The 22,915-nt window shown below is 34.5% G+C and overlaps 1 protein-coding gene across 4 annotated transcripts; it reads right to left on the bottom strand.

Annotated features, from left to right (window-relative positions):
• Nucleotides 1-588: 588 nt before the first annotated feature.
• cdk10 (cyclin dependent kinase 10) lies at nt 589-19,624 on the bottom strand. 4 transcript variants are annotated; one of them, XM_067379149.1, is made up of 14 exons: nt 19,255-19,624; nt 18,480-18,706; nt 15,531-15,603; nt 15,323-15,394; nt 12,921-13,023; nt 12,730-12,811; nt 9,941-10,008; nt 7,038-7,090; nt 6,725-6,794; nt 6,579-6,638; nt 3,801-3,924; nt 3,524-3,663; nt 1,495-1,547; nt 589-1,389 (listed from the first exon to the last, which is right to left on the bottom strand). In XM_067379149.1, exons 3-14 carry the CDS (start codon nt 15,565-15,567, stop codon nt 1,295-1,297), a joined length of 957 nt encoding a protein of 318 aa, XP_067235250.1. In that variant the 5' UTR covers nt 15,568-15,603; nt 18,480-18,706; nt 19,255-19,624; the 3' UTR covers nt 589-1,294. The 4 variants fall into 4 exon arrangements, with proteins under 4 accessions (XP_067235250.1, XP_067235251.1, XP_067235249.1 ...); XM_067379150.1 differs by having other exon boundaries at nt 18,480-18,703; XM_067379148.1 differs by lacking the exons at nt 18,480-18,706; nt 19,255-19,624 and adding an exon at nt 15,700-16,747.
• Between the last annotated feature and the right edge of the window lie 3,291 nt (nt 19,625-22,915).

Here is a 22,915-nt window from a genome sequence, read left to right as displayed (position 1 = left end):
TTTTAATAGGCAAATGCTTAAGAGTCTATGGATGGATCATTTTTACAGTGATTATTATTTTTCTAACATGTTATGTTTGGCAACGGTTCTTTAAAAAAAGATGGAGCGTGTAGCTTTTCATTTCTTAAAACATCCATGCATTAAGATGTATCATTCCCATATTCCTGGATGACAATGTCAAGATTCATCAGGCTCAAATTGTGAAAGAACTGTTGGGAGGTAGCATGAAGAATCATTTCACACATGAATTGGCACTGACCTTAACCTCAGTGTAAGTTTTTGGGATGTGCTGGAGGAGACTTTACAGAGTGCTCACCTCTTGCATTGTCAATACAAGATCTTGACCAAAAATTGATGAACCCCTCGATGGAAATAAATGCTGTGATGTTATTTCCATCAAGAGGCGCATCAATTTTTGGTCAAGATCTTGTATTGACAATGCAAGAGGTGAGTACTCTGTAAAGTCTACTCCAGCACATCCCAAAGACTTTCAATTAAATTAAGGTCTGTATTAGAAGTGCCAATTCATGTGTGAAAATGACTCTTCATGCTCTCTGAACCATTCTTTCACAATTTTAACCCTGGTGAATCTTGACATTGTCATTCCGGAAATACATGGTTGTTTAAGAAATGAAAAGCAACACACTCCATCTAAGGGTTAAAAGAACCGTTGCCAAGAATTAGTAGAATTTTGTACATTTTTTTTTAATGAAAGATCAAAAGGATTAACAATGCAGACTTATTTTCATAGCCACCTTTGCTCATATTTACCAAGGGTGCCAATATTAATGGAGGGCAATGTATATTTCTAGAAAAGCATTTATTTGAAATTCATAAATCAGTGAGGAATTTGACAGCAGATGCATACATCATCAGATGCTGGTGCCATCGTGTCTCATATACTTAACTATGCTTTTCAAATCATACTCATTCTAGGCTGTTGGTTAATCAACAATAAATTTGTCATGAAACCTTCCATTTCACAAATCAACAAAAAACACTAAGCAGGTTAAGCCCACAATCAACCCAGCAAAATGAATAACATAAGTGACATTACATTGTGTTCAAAACAGATTTTTTTTTAATCTTTGTACAAAAAAAAAAAAAAAAAAAAATGCTACAGCATCATTTAACAAATATGATTTAATTGTATTATTTACAATGTATCTGATGTCTAAGTTTGAACATGTTATTTGCAAAATATCACAGTATAAGAACACATATTTCCCATTTGGAAAGTAAAGCTCATTTGCGATATCAACTGTGACTGCCGTCACCCATCAGGCAGAGTTCATTATACTTTGCTTCTTTTGGACTGGCTTTCATTCACAGAACCGCCCCGTTTGTTTCTATGGTGAGGAAATGTGGGCATCAGCTCTGGTTCACACGCTGCGGAGTAAAACATGGAGAAATCATCACAGCAAAATCCTCTTAAAAACAGCATCTCAATATAGAGAAACGTGTAAAACTAAAACTGAACAAGCCTGTACTTACGCAAGGGCTTTTCCTTGAAGTAGGAACTTTCTAAACAATCTTTAGCGGTGGCTCTATAAGAAACATATTTGTGTTTTTTAGTCACAGGGACCATAAACATATACTGTTTGTCAATTATATTCAAGCTATGTAAAATTTAAAATACATATCTAAATAAATACAGTGGCGCATTGCTGCCACATGCATATTTTTTTCCACCTAATCATATCGTAATAACGAGATATGTCGTAAAAACAAATTTTTTTCACATAATAATGAGATGTTATGATGTAAAAATGACATTTTTCTTGTTAAAACTACTTCTCGTAATAACGTTACAGGTACGAAATATGTAGTTGTAATGACATATCTCATTATTATGAGAAAATAAGTGGTTTTAACAAGAAAACTTTCTCGTAATAATGAGATGCCGTTAAAACGACAAAAATTCTTATTATGAGAAAAGATGTCGTTTTTATGACATAACATCTCTTTATTACAAGATGATGTCGTTTTAATGAGAAAAATTATTTCGTTATCTCGTTATTACGAGAAAATGTCATTTTTACGGCATGTTTTTACAGCATATCTTGTTATTACAAGAAAAGATGTTATGACAACATCTCTATTACGAGAAAAATGAGAAAAACTCACTTTAATATCTCGTTATAACGTGAAAGTATGTAGTTTTTACGAGAAAATGTCATTTTTACAACATAACATCTCTTTATTACGAAAAAATGGTGTTTTAATGAGAAACTTTTTTTAATTTTAACGACATATCTCATTATTACGTGGAAATATGTAGTTTTTATGACGATATGTCATTTTTACAACATAACATCTCGTTATTACGAGAAAAGATGTTGTTTTCACGTGTATGTGGCAGCAATGTGCCACCGAAATATAAAACACATATCTAATAAAAAATTTAAAAATAAGGCACAATAAAATAGTTTTCCCACTATCTCTCTCTCTCTCATATATATATATATATATATATATATATATATATATATATATATATATATATATATATATATATATATATATATATATATATATATATACACACACACACACACATACAGTACAGTCCAAAAGTTTGGAACCACTACGATTTTTAATGTTTTTAAAAGAAGTTTCGTCTGCTCATCAAGGCTACATTTATTTAATTAAAAATACAGTAAAAACAGTAATATTGTGAAATATTATTACAATTTAAAATAACTGTTTTCTATTTGAATATATTTCACAAAGTAATTTATTCCTGTGATGCAAAGCTGAATTTTCAGCATCGTTACTCCAGTCTTCAGTGTCACATGATCCTTCAGAAATCATTCTAATATGCTGATCTGCTGCTCAAGAAACATTTATGATTATTTTCAATGTTGAAAGCAGTTGTACTTTTTTTTTATAGAATAGAAAGTTCAAAAGAACAGCATTTATCTGAAATACAAAGAACTCAGAACACTTCTGTAGCATTATACACTACCGTTCAAAAGTTTGGGGTCAGTACAAATTTTTATTTTTTTGAAAAGAAATGAAAGAAATGAATACTTTTATTCAGCAGGGATGCATTAAATCAATCAAAAGTGGCAGTAAAGACATTTATAATCTTACAAAAGATTAGATTTCAGATAAGCACTGTTCTTTTGAACTTTCTATTCATCAAATAATCCTGAAAAAAAAATATTGTACACAAATATTTTGTTTCATTGTACACATTAAATGTTTCTTGAGCAGCAGATCAGCATATTAGAATGATTTCTGAAGGATCATGTGACACTGAAGACTGGAGTAATGATGCTGAAAATTCAGCTTTGATCACAGGAATAAATTACTTTGTGAAATATATTCAAATAGAAAACAGTTATTTTAAATTGTAATAATATTTCACAATATTACTGTTTTTACTGTATTTTTAATTAAATAAATGTAGCCTTGGTGAGCAGACGAAACTTCTTTTAAAAACATTAAAAATCTTAGTGGTTCCAAACTTTTGGACTGTACTGTATATATATATAAATAAAAGATGTGTTTCCTGTACCTGCGCTGTGGGTTGTACATGAACAGAAGGTTGAGCAGTCTCAAACCAGCTTCTGATAACCAGGTGAACTTGTTCTTTAAGTTGTTGTAGGGCTGCTTCCTCAGACTGTACTGCCCAACCAGCGGCAGACGCGAGAATCCCTAAAATCCACAAGAAACTAAACATTTAGCTTGTAGTGTCAACGTTCATCACAGTTTCAGGTATTCTTTCACATCTTGACTCAGATAAAACACCCGTTCTTTATTTATGGATCTCATTTTGAAGCTAAACTCAGTACCGGCCAGATGCTCTCGTTGGGTGTTCCCAAAAGCTGTACAATCAAATCCACCTGCTGGATCTCTGAAGCTCCGGGCAGAAGAGGTTTATGGGCAAGAAGCTCAGCAAAGATGCAGCCGACGGCCCTGCAAGAGGAGAACATAGACATCTGTTTATGAAGCACTGAAAAGGCCCAGCTCTGGTTAGTGGGAGTCCAAGAACACACAACATAGTGCTGGGCAAGACTAAAAGAGCTCTTATAGATGTTTTTGTGATATTAGTGTCACATTGAACTGATGGAAAACAACAGAGCAAGACTAGACTTCAAAGAGGCCGAGTAAGATTATTTGTAGCTCAACCTCTCATAACTTTAATGTGTCACTCTCCACAAAAGTGATTATGCTACATTTTGTTTTGATGGAAAGGATATTTCTGCTGTCAAAAGTAGCTGAGTCACTCTCTCACATACACACACACACACACACACACACACAAACACACACACACACCTGTTTACATTCAGTATTTAGATCTCTCTTGTGTAATCCGATCACAAGTGGCCAGACAAGACAAATCACCATTTACACTTGGAAGTAACATGCGACTTAAATGTGTCTTGTGCGACTTTCTCTAATTAGATTTTAAGGGGATGTCCCGCAGGCAACCGTACACGTACTGTACAAGTCGACTCGTGCTAAATGAGTAATCCTCTGACGCGATGTGTGACGCAGGATGTAGGAGTACTGTAAGCTTAGACATCTCTCACGGTTCAAATAGGGCTGTGCAACAAACTCAAGCTCCTCTTCTCTTAAGTTGAAATCCTCCAACATTTCTCTTTATAAATTATCTTTTTGGACTTCTAATTCATGACCGGAGTTTTGTTTTGCTCCCTCTTTTGCGCTTCTGTGTTTGTCATTGCGTTGGGTCAGAGGTCACTCTTTTTTACTTAATAAATTTTTAAATATGGATATTTTTCTTACAAAAACCCATCACTTTGCTTCAGAAGGCCTTTATTAACCCAATGGAGTCATGTGGATTATATTATAATTAACATTTTTGGGTGAACTATTTGACCAGCCGAGACATCTTGAAGTGTTAGTTCACTCAAAAATTAAAATTGTCAAATTACTCACCCTCATGTCGTTCCACACCTTAGTTCATCTTCAGAACACAAATTAAGATATTGTTGATGAAATCTGATGGCTCAGTGAGGCCTCTATTGCCAGCAATCTATTAACACTTTCAGATGCCCAGAAAGCTACTAAAGACGTATTTAAATAAGTCCATGTGACTACAGTGGTTCAACTTTAATATTATGAAGCGATGAAAATACTTTTTGTGCGCCAAAAAAAAAAAAAAAATAACGACTTTATTCAACAATATCTAGTGATGGACGATTTCAAAACACTGCTTCATGAAGCTTCGAAGCTTTACGAATCGAATCCATGGTTCGGATCGCGTATCAAACTACCCTAGTGGTGAACCATTGAATTTTCGACACACTTATGACGGAACGAAGCTTCATTTACTGAAATCATGTGACTGGTGCTCCGAACCACTGATTCGAAACAAAAAATTTGTAAAGCAGTGTTTTGAAATCGTCCATCACTAAATAATGTTGAATAAAGTTGTTATTTTGGGTTTTTTTGCTGCACAAAATGTATTCTCGTCACTTCATAACATTAATGTTGAACCACTACAGTCACCTGAACTGTTTTAAATATGTTTTTAGTAGCTTTCTGGGCATTGAAAGTGTAAATTAACTTGCTGTCAATGCAGGCCTCACTGAGCCATCGGATTTTATCAAAAATATCTCATTTGTTTTCCGAAAATGAGCGAAGGCCTTATGGGTGTGGAACAACATGATAGTGAGTAATTACATAATTTTCATTTTTGGGTGAACTAACCCTTCAATACAATGCATCAACAGGGTCACACACACACGTACATACCACAGAAAGACATTCACATCATGAACAAAACAATTCGCCTTTGAACAATCTCTTCGAAGAATCACTCAGGTCATTCACGCTCGTTAATGCGAGACGAATGTGATCACTCGCTGCAAAACAGCCCAAGAGTCACCACACAAAACAGATATCACTCACCTTAATGCAAAACACAAGCCATCTGATGATATAAATTTAATTTGCTTCATTACTGTGATATTGTGATATAAGTATTCTTATAATTGTAGTATAATGACAATAATAGAGGTGCACTGTTATAATAACAGGAGTAATAATATCAAAGCTGTTAAAATATTTATCACACTTTCAGATTTTTTCACATTAACATTTATTTTCTTTTCCCTATTATTGTGGACTTATTTTTTTTTTGCTATTTTGTACTCAGAAACTATTATCAGTTCCACTGACGGCTGTCCATCCACAGACACATGACCAAAAAGCTTATGTCTTACAAGTCTCTCTGTTCCTTCTCTGTCTTTCCACTCTGTCTCTTGACTAACATCTGAAAAGGTAATCTGATTACATACGACTTTAGCCGCTTTTACTTTGTCGAGCCGGACGGTTCCTAGAAAGGTAAGGAACGGTTCCAGTTGTGTTTCCACTTGAGCCTGGTACGGCACGCCACGATTACAGACTGTGCTGGTAGAATTCGTGAAGTGATGTCACCACTCAAAAGAGCGGCCGTTATCAGCTCCACAGTGGAAAAAGAAACCATAACCGTACCAGCTGGCACCAGATCGACACGGAATGATATGGTTACACAATGAGAACAGTTCGGCCCAATGGTGGAAAAGCAGCTTTTGTTCTAGCACTGTTCGTCCAGTTCTCACCACATGTCCAGGGCAGTCGTCTGAGTTTTGGTCCCTAGGAGGAGCTCTGGTGCTCGATACCTGTAAAGAAAACATAGACAGTGATGGAAAGAGAGATTTGAAGGATTAGCAGGATGATAGAGAGTCTAATTAGTTTAACTGCTTACCACAAAGTGACTACTCGAGGAGTCATGGGCTGTAAAGGGATACCATAAACACGCGCCAGACCAAAGTCAGCTGTGGAAAAACAGTCAGACATCCATCACTGACAGAAGTCTATGTGGGTGAATCTCATAAAACCTGCCAAGAACGTGTCCAGGTCAAAGTTCACCCAAAAGCATAAAAGAAATCATGATATATATAAAGATAATCAAGCCTACTCGCAAGAGCATTTTCACATTATTCATGCCAATTAAATCACATTTCCCCTTTAAATTCTCACTATTCTCAGAAAAGGACAGTTTATTTATATCCACTCACCTATCTTAACGCAGCCCTTGTCTGTCATCAGTAGATTGGACACCTTCAAATCCCTTTAATAAAAAAAAATCACCAGCATCAACATGAGAAATAATGACATTCATCATTATTATTTATAATTGATAATCAGTATACAAAAGTCAAAAGTTTGGAAACATGACAATTTTTTAATGTTTTTGAAATAAGTCTCTTCTGCATTTACTCCATCAAAAATACAGTAAAAAGAGTAACATTGCGAAATAATATTACAAATTAAAAGTTTAAAATTTAAACTGCCTTCTATTTGAATATATTTTAAAATGTATTCACCAAGGCTGCATTTATTTAATAAAAATAGTCAAAACAGGAATTTTGTCTTCTATTTGAATATATTGTAAAATATTATTTATTCCTGTGAACAAAGCTGAGTTTTCAGCACCATTACTCCAGTCTTCAGTATCACATGACCCTCAGAAATCATTCTAATATGATGATTTGCTGCTTCATATTTTTGTGGAAACTGTGATACTTTTTCAGGATTCTTTAATAAATAGAATTTTTTTAACTAACAGCATTTATTAAACAGAAATCTTTTATAACATTACAAATATATGGAAATATACTGTCACTTTTGATCAATTTAATGCATCCTTGATGAATAAAAGTATTAACTTCTCTCTCTCTTTATTTTACCACAAATGTTTAAAGGTGCCCTAGAATCAGAATTTGAATTTACCTTGGCATAGTTGAATAACAAGAGTTCAGTACATGGAAAAGACATACATTGAGTTTCAAACCCCATTGTTTCCTCCTTCTTACGTAAACCTCATTTGTTTAAAAGACTTCCGGAAAACACTCGGATCTCAACATAACACCGACAGTTATGTAACAGTCGGGATCATTAATATGTATGACCCCAATAGTTGCATAATGCCACCCCATTCCACGCATTAGACAAGGAAAGGCAGTATTAACGTCTGGATCTGTGCACAGACAAGGTAAGCAAGCAAGAACAACAGCGAAAAATGGCAGATGAAGCAATAATAACTGACATGATATCATAATGCATAAACACAACTTCATTCTTTATAAATCTCTCCAACAGTGTGTAATGTTAGCTTTAGCCCGTTAGCCACAGAGCATAGCCTCAAACTCACACAGAATCAAACGTAACCATCTAAATAAATACTTTACTCACATAATTCGAAGCATGCATACAGCATGCATGACGAACATCTTGTAAAGAGCCATTTGAGGGTTATATTAGCTGTGTGAACTTTGTTTATGCGATGTATATATAGTCGAGAGCTCATGTGGCAGAGGAAGCGCATCTCTTAAAGGGGCCGTGCTGAAAAAATCAGTGCATAGTTAATGATGCCCCAAAATAGGCAGTTAAATTTTTTTTTTTTAATCTATGGGGTATTTTGAGCTGAAACTTCACAGACACATTCAGGAGACACCTAGGACTTATATTACATCTTGTAAAAAAACAATCTAGGGCACCTTTAAATGGTATTGTTTATAGAAAATCATTTAGCAGCAAAAACGGGAAAAAATATTGAAAATAATCAGAAAGTATATCAAATCATCATATTAGAATGATTTCTGAAGGATCATGTGACACTGACGACTGGAGTAATGATGCTGAAAATTCAGCTTTGTTCACAAGAATAAATAATATTTTACAATATTCAAATAGAAGACAATATTCCTGTTTTGACTATTTTTTATTAAATAAATGCAGCCTTGCATTTATAAGAGACCTCCATAAGAGACTTCTTTAAAAAACATTAAAGGTGCCCTAGAATTAAAAATTGAATTTATATTGGCATAGTTGAATAACAAGAGTTCAGTACATGGAAATGACATACAGTGAGTTTCAAACTCCATTGTTTCCTCCTTCTTATATAAATCTCATTTGTTTAAACGACCTCAAAAGAACAGGCGAATCTCAACATAACACCGACTGTTACGTAACAGTCGGGATCATTAATATGTATGACCCCAATATTTGCATATGCCAGCCCATGTTCAAGGCATCAGACAAGAGCAGCCAGTATTAACGTCTGGAGCTGTGCACAGCTGAATCATCAGACTAGGTAAGCAAGCAAGAACAACAGCGAAAAATGGCAGATGGAGCGATAATAACTGACATGATCCATGATAACATGATATTTTTACTGATATTTGTAAATTGTCTTTCTAAATGTTTTGTTAGCATGTTGTTAATGTACTGTTAAATGTGGCTAAAGTTACCATCGTTTCTTACTGTATTCACGGAGACAAGAGAGCCATTTCATTATTAAACACTTGCAGTCTGTATAATTCATAAACACAACTTCATTCTTTATAAATCTCTCCAACAGTGTAGCATTAGCTGTTAGCCACGGAGTATATAGCCTCAAACTCATTCAGAATCAAATGTAAACATCCAAATAAATACAATACTCACATAATCCGATGTATGCATGCAGCATGCATGACGAACACTTTGTAAAGATCAGTTTTGAGGGTTATATTAGCTGTGTGAACTTTGTTTATGCTGTTCAAGGCAAGCGCGAGCTCCGTGGGCGGAGAGCGCACAAATTAAAGGGGCCGCAGCATGAATCGGTGCATTCCTAATTATGCCTCAAAATAGGCAGTTAAAAAAAATTATTTAAAAAAATCTATGGGGTATTTTGAGCTGAAACTTCACAGACACATTCAGGGGACACCTTAGACTTATATTAGATCTTGTAAAAAAACATTTGATGGCACCTTTAAAAAAATTGTAATGTTTCCCAACTTGATAGGTACTGTACACTGAGTAACAGGGGCTCTTAAATGTGGAAAAGAAAATGATCTTCCACTCAGTGTTCACTGTGCAGTTCAAGAAATAAACCTGAAATGTGTTACTGAACATGAATTAATTAACTCGCTCTGACCTGTGAAGAATGAAGTTGTGATGTAAATATGCCAGTCCTTTAAGTAGCTGAAGAACTATACACTTCACCTGTGAAAAGCAAAGAAAAGATCAATTCTGGGACCAAAGGCAACAGTGCCAGATCCACTATGAATTCATTCAATCAGAGATCTCATTTCCAATGATAACTGTACTAAACATCTTGTTAGGTGTTCACAACATTGATGCATCACATGCAAACTGTTTGACCAACCAAAAATATCATAAGTTTTAACTAGCATGGTCTGAAGATTTGTTGGAGATCCGAAAAATGATGTACAGGTAGTTAATCAAAGTAGGGGCCTCATTTATAAAACACATATTAAATTCCATGGCTTCTATCCTACATCAAACCAGGATTTTAAAACTGATGTGAAAATATTCTTAATTATCACCTGCTTTGTGATAATTACATAACAATCATCGGCATAACAGCTGTAGCATGGAAAAGGCTGATATAACAAACTGATGGTTTATTAATTAACTGTGTGAAAGAACTGAGCTGTATAATGTCTGTTACATAATCCAATGTTTTTCTTTGGGTAAAATAATGAAATACTTGCAAAAACAAAATGAAATCTGTTCAAAATACTGCAGGGCTTGACAATAAGGACCGCCCGGGGTCAGCATAAATAACGCTCTGGACAACTAAACTGTGCAACTGTAGCAGGTGTGTATTTAGAAAATGATTTGTGGTTTCCTGATGCCATACTGACGTTGACGCTATTTTTCTTTACCTAAGTTTTTTTTTTTTTTTTATGCGATTGTGCAACACGCTGCGAGCAGTGGAACTTTTATTATGACACAGTCGCCCGCGCCACTTCTGCTTTTCCAGTCATGAGTATGAGGTAACACAGCTCTGTTTATCATATTAGATACATTTGAGAGTGTTGAAAATGATGTTATAACGTTACTCTGTGCGTTCGCTCGGCGGATGCTGTGAGACACTGTTACACACTGCAGTAAGATAGATCGATTTTAGAATATATTAAATGCTGGATGGCTTGTGTTGATAAATGGCATGCAATTCATTTTAAAACATTGTATGATGGAGAAAATGCTGTATTACTGTTACTAAAAATAAAGCTTCATCTGATTATGCTATGATAGCTACTTCACAAAATAGTGTTTTTCTCTGAGGAATGGTAAAGCATGGTACTCACAAAAAAATCAAGAAAATTAGATTTAAACAATAAGACTAAACGTGTTGAGCTATAACAATTAGTTTTCTGTCTATAAACGTAACCAAACAGTTGTTCCCTTGTCTATTAAGACATGTAATATATTAAAGCGTCTTCTGTGTTTTCATGGTTTCTACAAAATAAAACCGGAAACCGAGGATAAGGCGGGTATGACGTAATTGACAGGCGACTCCTCACACGTCCCGGAGCCTTAGTTAAAATTACAATTTTCTCACGATTTACAAATACTTGGAAACTTTTGAGACATTTTAAGTTTATATTTTACTGCAAAAATCTTACATATTGCACTTTTAAATATTCAAGCACAAGAAGACATGAAAGACAACTTAATTCTACTCAATGTGTGAGAAAAAAAAAAAAACATAAAAAGTGTTAAAAAGACTACAAACATGACGGATGTGCGAGACGGATGTTTAAGTAGAGTGGTTTAGCTAAAGGGGTTGAGTGATTAACAGAGGTGTAAAGAGTACCTGAAAACCATACTTGAGTAAAAGTACTGATACCTTACATCGAAAATGACTCCACTACAAGTTACAAGTAACCAATTCCAATATGACTTGAGTAAAAGTCTTAAAGTATCTGATTTTAACAGTACTTGAGTATTTTACTCATGCTGAATGTAAGCTCAGAGATGCACTAGTCCTGAGAGACTGCCGGTGAAAATAAACAATTGATTTGTAAGATGAGAAATCAAGTTTATTTCCTAAAATCAAACTAAAACTGAACACTTAAATATTGCAATAAATCAAGGTTTTAAACGTCTACAAACTCTCAAGTCTCAGTTAAGCTCAAGTGGCCATAAGCAAACCAATATCCTTCAAAACGATCTTGTCAATATAGTGGATAAATAAAACAATGTTAAGTAAAATTAAATGGTCAAAGTCTACTGTATGTGCTGGTTTGATCCTCATCACCAGCTGCAGTCATTTCCTCATCTAATAAATCAAACACCTGTGATCAGCAACTTCCTGCTAATGCACTCAGATTCATATAAAGTATGCTTGTTGACAAGTTTGGGGTGAGTAAAGGCAAAATGCACAAGATAGTGCCTTCAATGCCCTTAGATGGCAATATCGCTTCTTTAGGAGAAACAAACTGCTGCACAAAAAGTTAGGTGCCATGAAAAATGTAATTTGTAATTGCATTCCTTAACTCAAATGTAGTGGAGTAAAAAGTACATTTACTTGTTCAAAAATGTAGTCAAGTAGAGAGTAAAAGTTGCCAATATCTTTGATACTCAGTACAACTACAAAGTAGCCAAAAAGATACTTAAGTACAGTAACTAATTACATTTACTCAAATACTTTACAACTCTGGTGATTAAAGATATTTATTAAATGTTATGCACATTATATTTCATTGAGAACTTTTATAATGATGTGTTTGGTCATTAACTCGCACTGTTGCTTCTTTCTAAATCTGTATGCGTTTTAAGTATAACTTCTTATTTTGCCTCTCTCCAGTATCTGCAACTGCCAAGTCAAATTCTAACCACGTCTTTGAAAACCTATTCTGATTCTGATGACACATAATTTCAGTGAATGAAGAGGAGGTCATTGATCAAACGCACCTGAGCTTCAGAGAAAGGTGACTGCATGTTCTCTAGCAGACTGGCCAGATCTTGCTCACAGTAACTCATCACCAGAAAGAGGCTGATGTTAAAAATAATAAGGTATGATTAAATAAGACATGGTACAACACAAGCTAATTACATATAAATTTCAAACAAGTCTGTGTTTATATTGAATGTACAGTATTCACCTCTCTAAATGGCTTCCCACAACCACCTCTTTCAGCTCTACAATGTTTGGGTGTCTCAGTCTGATCAGCAAGTTAATTTCCCTCAAACTGCTGATGGGAATCCCTAAACACAGATTAACAAAATAAGTGTTGTAATATTGATATTGTAACTCCGTAGCTGATGGCTAAATGTGAATGTGTGAAATAACTAGTGCATATTACACTTAATGTGTATCATTTACTAAACCTCATGCAATTTCAAACCTGTACTTTTTCCATGAAACACAAAAGGAGAAATTTAGCTTAATGTCCAAGCTGCTCTTTTTCTATCAAGCTCCAACAAGGACAAAAAGCATCATAAAAGAAACCCATGTGGCACGTCACCATAGAAACACATGACTCCCAGTCCGAGGACGTGAACAGCTCTGAACAGAACTTCATGTGTTGTCATCTCAAGCCTATGGTAATTACAACATGGTGTGAACGCAGCATCAAACCCCTTACCAAGAAACCACAACTTTATCCTGGAGAACTAGTTAATTATAAGTCAAAAAAGTAAAAAAAAAAAAGTTAAAGTTAAAACTCAAAAAGTTTATTTTTGCTCAGAAACAGCACCAGAGAAGAAATGTTGTTAGGATTCATGCCTCGTCCTAGTAGAGACTAGTGCTGGATCGACAATTTTCACGATTCGATTCGATTACTATTCACATGCTTTCGATTTGATTCGATTCGATATTGATTATTTTGGATGTAGTATTTGCCAGTACATGGCAAATTTTCTAGATGTATAATGCTGTAAACTGGGAGTCAGTTGGTTTTGCTATAATAATGTTGAAGGTTAAATTAACTTATTTATATACAAACACTTAAATTACACTCAATGATGTTTTTATTATAAATAAAGTTTATTATGACATAATCGTATTTCTACTCCAATTCGTTCTTTTGAAATATAAACATTTAAATCGCGGCTGTCACAACCGTTTTATTCAAACATGCATTAAATATTGAAGAACATTAAAAATTATAATGAATATGTAACAGTGCATAGCTATTTATCAGAATATTGCTTTCTAGAGTTCATTTTTCTAGCTGACTAATGAGTTTATGATCACTGAATGAGGTAAATGTGACATGAATGTGTGTGAAAAAGCTGTTTTATTGACATCTTTTTGTTGTACTGTATCTTTTAACATACCTTCAGATGTTCATTCATGTTTATTTCACGCTGTCTCTTCTCTTTTAACTGAGGCACTAAAGCGATCCGTCACGTCAAATTTAACGGCGCCAAAATGATATTTATTTTTTGAATCCCATAATAAGATGGACGTCATTTGAAATCTGAGACTTTGCTTCATATCAAAAATAACAAAGCACAAAGATTATTGCAATTTTTTGGATGGGAGGCGCTACATATTCTGCTCATTTATCAACTGAAAACTAGACTAGACTAATCGATTCTTGGGAACTAAGAATCGATATCGGTTCGTAAAAAAATGAGAATCAATATTTTTTACCCAGCCCTAGAGTGCTCTTATTTTTCTCCATCTCCCATCTAAGATGTAAGATCTTAGCACCGCCCCTGAAACCATAGACCACAATATTTTGCTGCACTGGCATCAGAATTAGCATGCTTTACATCAGTGGTTTTCAATCCTCGTCCAGGGATGTGGTCCTCTGGGAACTGAGTTTTGCACCCCTGTTTTAGATACTGATAAATTATTTGTGCTAACAAAGAGATGTCGGCTCAAGTACAACTGAGTGCCACAGGGATCAGTATTTGGTCCTCTGCTTTTTTCACTCTATGTGCTTCCCCTGGTGGAGATTTTCACCACATTATCAGCTGTAAACATAAAATGCTAGAATATAATTTGTCGCTTGATGGTTGTATCATTACAGCATCTTCTACAGCGAAGAACCTGGATGTTTGATAGCAATTTGATTTGATAATCACATTATAGAGGAACTATAAATAATGTGTTTATAATGTCAAGATTATTGTATTGCATTATTAAGTCGATATTCTGCAAGCTCTATAAATAAATAAAAATGCAGCAGCTAGTGTGCTTACTAGATCCAAAAAAATATATTTTCTATCAATAGATATCACATGTAGTAATCTACTCTGTAAAGCTATGTAATGTGAATAAATTGACTTGAATATGTGCAAGAACCACTGAAGTTTCTGAGCAGTTTCTTCTTTTCCCTATTTTGAATAAATTACTTTCAGATGGATGCAATATGGTCATCCAATTTCATTGCATGGAAAAGAGCAGTAGCCCAAGTAAACATTACATATTTTATGTACCATGGAAAACAAATATTATACAGGTCTGAAACAGCAGGAGAGTAAATAAATAATGAAAAAATATTCATTTTGGGGATGAACTATTTTCTCTTTGAAATAAAAGTTTCAAACTGACCATCTTTCTCTTTATCCATTCGCACTTTCTTCAGAGCAACAATTTCATTTGTCCTTGTATCACGTGCTCGGTCTGTAAAACCACAATCAATCAATTAATCAAGAAATCTAAATAGCTGTTTGATTAATAATGATATTTATGGATGACACATTACAGATATAAATATTTTCGTTATATATGACCATTATCAGTCCTGCTGGAGACTCACACACGATTCCATACGTTCCCTCTCCAATCCGATTCATCTTCTCGTACTCCTTCACACTCCTGCATTTCCCCAGCTACAAACATCACGCACAAACACTGCAATAAATCTTCACGTATCTCTTGTTTTATAATACAAATACAGCTTTTATGTAAAAGACAGCCGGTCTTACCCGTTCTCTGTGAGGAATTACAAACGTCTTGTTTGTTTTTAAAGATTTCAGCTTTAACGGCTCTAGATCTGTTTCTGCTGTGCTTTCCATCTCTAATCACTCCAGATTTGTCCGGATCAATGATTAATGTAACACATCACACCTTAATGTCATGTTTTCACAAAAGAGAGCACATCTAGGACATCTCAAGTAGCAAGAGGAAGGGCAACTCCGTGAAAGTTTACAGTCGCCCATTTAACCGTCCATATGGACAACTGTCAGCGTTCAGTGAGTTTATGTTCTCGCACAACACAAATGTAAATCTGTTAAAAGATTTTATATATATATGAGATCAGGCAGTACATTAACTCTATAATACTGAATAAAAAGGCAACAGAGTATTTTTTCAAATTGATTTATTAGCGATATTAGTGATTGAGAGGGCTTGTTTGTATTGTATTTTTTTATTACTTCATGATCTTTTTGTTGTTTAAATAATAATGCCAAGGGATGGGTGTTAATTTAAGTAATTTATTATTAGCTATTTCAAAGTCTTCACAGTGTATTATCAATTAAATGTTTATTAAAAATTGTCATTTCTATTATTATGGTTTGGTTTAGATTAAGGTGACCATATTTCTGAAATGGAAACCGTAATATCACAGAAATCTAATTGGTTATTATCTATTAATTAAAAAATATAATATAATATAATTTTGAATGTTTTTGTTTTTTAATTGTTCTGGGTTCCCTATATTATTAGCCTACATTAATAATTATTCTGATTTAATTTATTATTAGGATTTTTGGTCTGGTTTTAACACAATTCACCAAAAAACTACTAATAAAACCAGTTCAAAACAATATGCCTATTGTGTAACAAAAGTACGACTTTACAAAATCACATTACAAAAATTAAAAACAAACTAAAATATAAGATAAGATAAATAAAATAGCATTTAACAAATATTTTTAACATTTATTAATTAATTTAATATTTTCACTTTGACGAGTTACTGTACAGAAATTACAACCATTTTAACTAATTACAACTAATTTTAACTTTGTATATTAGACTAATTTTAAACACTAAATTGCAAGTATATATATATATATATATATATATATATATATATATATATATATATATATATATATATTTTTTTTTTTTTTTTTTCATATCTGAGTGTTCCTAGACCACATGATTTAGTTAAGACTTGTGTGTGGAAATTGCTGCGTTGTGACACAAGTATATTATTATTATTTTATTATATATATATATATATATATATTTTTTTTTTTTTTTTTTTTTTTTTTTTTTAAATTTATTCATATCTGAGTGTTCCTAGACCACATGATTTAGTTAAGACGTTCGTGTGGAAATTGCTGCGTTGTGACTGGGGAAGTTTAAAATTGTCCAAAACAATCCCACACCCTGTTGAACCCCTGTAATAAAACACATAACCGTATTACTTTAATTTAACATGAATAGTTATTATGTTACTACCTTGAAAGTTGAAACCGATAACAATGTTTCTTTTGATAATTTATGATAATGGCGCTATCTGCTCTAGTCCAGTTTACGTTCTTAAAGGGTTAGTTCACACAAAAATGAAAATAATGTCCTTAATTACTCACCCTCATGTCATTCCACACCCGTAAGACCTTTGTTAATCTTCAGAACACAAATTAAGATATTTTTGTTGAAATCCGATGATTCAGTGAGGCCTCCATAGGGAGCAATGACATTTCCTCTCTCAAGATCCATAAAGGTACTAAAAACATATTTAAATCAGTTCATGTGAGTACAGTGGTTCAATATTAATATTATAAAGCGACGAGAATATTTTTGGTGCGCCAAAAAAACGACTTATATAGTGATGGCCTATTTCAAAACACTACTTCAGGAAACTTCGGAGCGTTATGAATCAGCGTGTCGAATCAGCGGTTCGGATCACGTTTCAAACCACCAAACTGCTGAAATCACGTGACTTTGGCGCTCTGAATCATGATTCGACACAAAAGATTCATAAGCTTCCTGAAACAGTGTTTTGAAATCAGCCATCACTATATAAGTCGTTATTTTGTTTTTGGAACACCAAAAATATTCTCGTCGCTAACATTGCTCCCTATGCAGGCCTCACTGAGCCATCAGATTTCAACAAAAATATCTTAATTTGTGTTCCGAAGATGAACGAAGGTCTTACGGGTGTGGAACGACATGATGGTGAGTAATAAATGACATTATTTTCATTTTTGGGTGAACTATGAAGTAGCGGCGCACGCGCGATCAAGTGTATCAGTGTAGCTGCACAGCCCCCTCTGTTGGTGAATATAATCACTACACGATTGCTCAGATAACTAACAGGCTGATTTTGGTCGGGATTTTTTGCAATATATTTGCGGGTTATTTTAAACAAGCTATAAAACGTGGACATTTCCGGGGATACCAGCTTTCGAAATAATAATAAAAAAGCATTTAGACAACACGCAGCCTACTTTTAGGGTTAGGGTTAGGATGGTTAGGATATGTGCCAAGCGTCAAGATTTGAGGATTTATATTGGATCATTTTATGGAAGCTGGAGGCAGATTTCCTTGGAAATGTACCAGTACCAGTCCTTGAAATTAATATGACGTGTGTGTGACGTAAAAAAAAAACATTGTCCTGCGATTTGAGTGCCGCTCAGTGGAGATTTCTCTCACAGCGCCCCTGAGGGAAAGATAACTTTATGTGGAAATAGTCATTAGCTCAGTAACATTTACCCCCATGACTAGAATAACTGGCTTTTTCATTTCATACCTCATTAAATCAAGCTGTGCCCGTGACAAAACGACCTCGACCAACAAACACAGGACTTCTCGTGGGCCGCGCCTCTTTATTAGCTTCCTCTATTTTCAGACTCACTGGCCTTTCCAAAAGGTTTTCTCGAGATGGAGCCGTGATGATGATCATCGGTACAGCAGGATTATTTAACGATGAAGGTGGTGATGAAGATGATGATAAGTCACTGCTAAGAGCCTCGTCTACTGTGAGAATGAAAAAAGTACCATTTTTTCTTCCTTAATCAACATTTTAAAAATGAATACAGACACTATCCTTTCTGTTACCACCATGAATTAAATTATAGGCGTATATTTATTATACGCCTTTGAATTTAACTCGCTTATGTGATCGAAAATGGATTCACCATAATGTAAATGAAAATATTTTACAGTATATTTAACATATCGTATAAGCAGCGATACAAACTGATAGAACAGTTTATCTGTGAACAGTTTCAGTGTGTTGTTTAGCTTTTCTTTAATCACACTGAAGTGCACACTCCTTTAAATTGGATTACAGGGAAATTTACGTCAGAAGAAAACATTATAGATTAACCTAATTAATCTGACAACAGTGACAGAAAATATTTCATACAGTAGCCTAGTTAAAAAAAAAAGTTAATTAAAATGAATGTCTAAATTGATATTTTGTCATTGTGTCGTGTCGTTACGTGTCGTTTCTTTAAAAACATAAAATAATAAATATTATAAAATATATAAATCATAATAATAATAAAAAAAGGTAATTTTACCTGGGAGAACCTGCTTTCTTGGTGCAGAGCCCATTCCCCATCACGCAACGAAATGAATCTCTCTGTAATAACTCTGCTAACATACATGTGAATATTTCTTTCTGTGAGCAGATGATGGTCAAAGGACCCACAGCTCCCACGTCCTCCTGATCCAAAGTCAATATCGCACACACGTCTGAAACTTCCCAATTAACCACAAGAGGTCACATCACCAGCGTCAACTACACATTTCTCACACGTGAATTCTTCCCTCGAAATGAACGGAATATTGTAGGCTATTAAATACACAGAGTCTCTTTCAGTCGCAATTGTTATTCATCTGCACCACCACACAACACTGCTACTACTGTGCGAACAGACTGTCCGACTAGTTTAGTCCGATTCCCGTACGAATGACTCATATGAGCGGGATCTTTTAAATGAATCAAACACAGCGCCACCTCTGTTGTTCGATTACCAAAATGACTCAAATGACTCGGTTCTTTTTAGTGAATCAAACACAAATATCTAACTATTTATGTTTAACTGATATAGTTGTTTGTTTGTGTTTTTGTAATAGGTCTAAAAGGACTGGATCCGCATTTAAAAAAGACAATGAAAGTATGTTGAACCTATTTCAAAAACCATAGTCACACACAAACAGTACAGAGGCAGCTTCTGACATATTTCCGAATGCAACAAAATGGACTTAATTGCAACATGATTCATTGAGCTTGTGCATTTTCCAGCGTATGTCCAGAGAAAAATTATTCGATAAACACTATTCTTACTAAATAATTTGCTTTAATAATTCTGAACAGGACAACAATTGGTCAGTTCATAAACACAATACAACGTAAAAACAAGCTTATGTATAACAACAAAAAAATAATATATTAAAATAGCAGCTTTAATAAATGTTATGGGTTCCAACTCAAGCAGACACCTTGAAGAATCAGACCCAAAACCTGCTGCTGAAACAGGACACCACGCTTCATATCCTCTTTAACCACCAGATGGCAGAAAAGATTTGACTATAATTTGTATCAAGCCTGACGTACTGGTTCAGAAAGCTTAATTTTGCCAGGAATAATTTCGTCCTCTTGGAATTATAAGGTTCTGTCTGAATTATGAGCAGTTTTGACTGAGACAATGAGCTTCAAAGTTTTTGCTTCCCATTCGACTGTGTAGATAGGCAAGGCAAGGCAATTTTATTTGTTTAGCACATTTCATACACAATGGTAATTCAAAGTGCTTTACATAAAGAAGAATAATAAAAATAAAACATAAGGAATAGAAATAACAGTAAAAACAGATAATTTTGCTATCTGGATAGAAGAGCTAGGAAGTCTTAAGTCCTTTTTGTTTTCTAAATAAAAAGTCCCAAAATGTACACAACATAAAATCCCCCCATCACATCAGTTCTTATCACAGAATAAGAATATGTGAATAACTCAATTTTGAAACTTTGTGTTGCTAGCACTTCTTGTGTTATTGCCTTCCTTAGGATAAATCGCTTGTTTTCCTCAATTCGATTTGGATAAATGAATTAGCCTAATGTAAATGTAAATGCTGAAAGACTAAGAAGTGTTATCAGGCTGGGGGCAGGGGCATGCACGGGGGGCCCGCCCCACCTCCAGCAATTGAAAGATGCTACTGTATAGGCGTAGATTTACAATATTTTCTTCATAAGTTGAATGCGGAAGGCGGTCTGGCGGAAGCTATTTTACTTCATAACTTGTTAAATATGGATATTTCTCTTACACTAAATGAATCGATTCACTTCAGAAGGCTTTATTAACCGCTCTATTAACCCCCGGAGCCGTGTGGAGTACGTTTATGATGAATGGATGCACTTTCTTCAGCTTCTTACACGTTGGTACCGTTCGCTGCCATTATAAAGCTTGGTCAGGATATTTATTAATATAACTTCAGTTGTGTTCATTAGAAAGAAGAAAGACATGGATGGCTTGAGGTTGAGTAAATCTTGGGGTAATTTTCATTTTAAAGTGAACTAATCCTTTAAGAATTGTGCTATACCCTAATAACTACCAGAAGGCACATGTCAGGCAGACATCAAATTTTGGTTGAAAATGAAAATGAATGGTGTTGTCATTCACTTATTCTTATACAAAATGATATCAAAATGGCTGTCTTGTTGAGTATCCTTGTAAACAAGGTTATGTCTTAAATGAATTTAAACAGCTGAGAAATAAAACGCGAAATCATAAAATACGATATCTGAATCAATGTCCATCATTTTGCGAGCAACTGGTGATAAAGAAAAATGTCACGTTGCAATATTTAAAAAAAAAATGCCGCTGTCGCCATTGGCTTGCTTAGTTGGGGACACTTGACATTTGACTTGACATTTGATATTCAACAGTGCTTTGATCTGCCTGCATTGACACTATTCTTTAAGAGCGGCTGTGCAGCCAAAATAATGTACCAGTTATCAATGTAAAGCTGCTTTGACACAATCTACATTGTAAAAAGCGCTATATAAATAAAGGTGACTTGACTTGTCAGAGGAAGAACAAGCAGTTACTGACCTGATGCAGACACGTATCTGAAGTGGACTGATATCGTCTTGGTCTGGAGCGAGGTGTGTTTAACGTGGAAATAAGCAGGGCAGCCAGAAATCTGCCACAATGGCTCTCTATGAGAGGGTGCTGCAGTTCCATTTTACACCACAGATTTACATAGGAAAGTTGTGGGGCGCTGTAGAGCTGGAAAGGGCTCTGAGACCGGCTTCCTCGATTAGTATTATGAATACATGCCTGTCGAATCCATGCGCTACATTTTAATATATCCTGCTCACTTTACGACTTAAAATAGTCTAGAAATTCTGATAAATATTTGTTGCAGAATGCTGAACACATTTATAATTTATTATTAATTCAGTATAACTTAAAGGTGCTAAAGAGGATCTTTTCGTCGATCGGCTGATGTTTTTAAGGCCCTACCTCGTGCACAGATGATGTATATTAATATTATTCCTTTCAGTGCACCTAATAAATAGTCTTTTATCAGTTAGTAAAGACAGTTTCAAGTAATATTGCAAAAATGTATAAAACAAAACATCCTCTTTAGCACCTTTAATGAATGTGTTTTGGTAAAAAAAATGATCAAAACAGTGTCTATTTTAATGACAAAACTTCAAATAAGAGAGCAAGTGACAAATATCAGAATCAGCCAATAATTGTTTGTTAAAATCTGTATCGTATCCTATCGGTGCATCCCTATTAACTAATAAAATTAACCACAAACAAACCACATTGATACATGCTTGGAAAAGCCTTAAAATATACATTTATATTAATTTACGTTACAAGATTATGACATATGAGTAAAGCATTGAATAAAAAGTCAAGACACTTAAGCCAATGTTTTCCCTAACACGGGCAGTGCGCCCACCACTCTGACGGAGCAACCGGACACTAATTCTGGCCATTTTGTACCATAAAACAGAGAACCTAAAATTCTTTTCATAAGATTTTCACATAATGAAATGTATAATATAATAGTAAATTGGCATTTTAGCATAAAGCAAAACCCAAAAGCAAGTTTAAATTTGTATTATTCAAATGTTCCCTAGATGTTGAATGTTTAATGCAGCATCCTTATAATTTCAGATGTAATATAGTCAGGGATACTGTCAAGACTCGGCCGAGTGCGAAAC

Source organism: Chanodichthys erythropterus, chromosome 24 (assembly GCF_024489055.1).
Source record: "Chanodichthys erythropterus isolate Z2021 chromosome 24, ASM2448905v1, whole genome shotgun sequence".
Taxonomy (NCBI): domain Eukaryota; kingdom Metazoa; phylum Chordata; class Actinopteri; order Cypriniformes; family Xenocyprididae; genus Chanodichthys; species Chanodichthys erythropterus.
The sequence above is the reverse complement of the archived record's forward strand: the minus strand, read 5'-3'. Positions and strand labels throughout refer to the sequence as shown.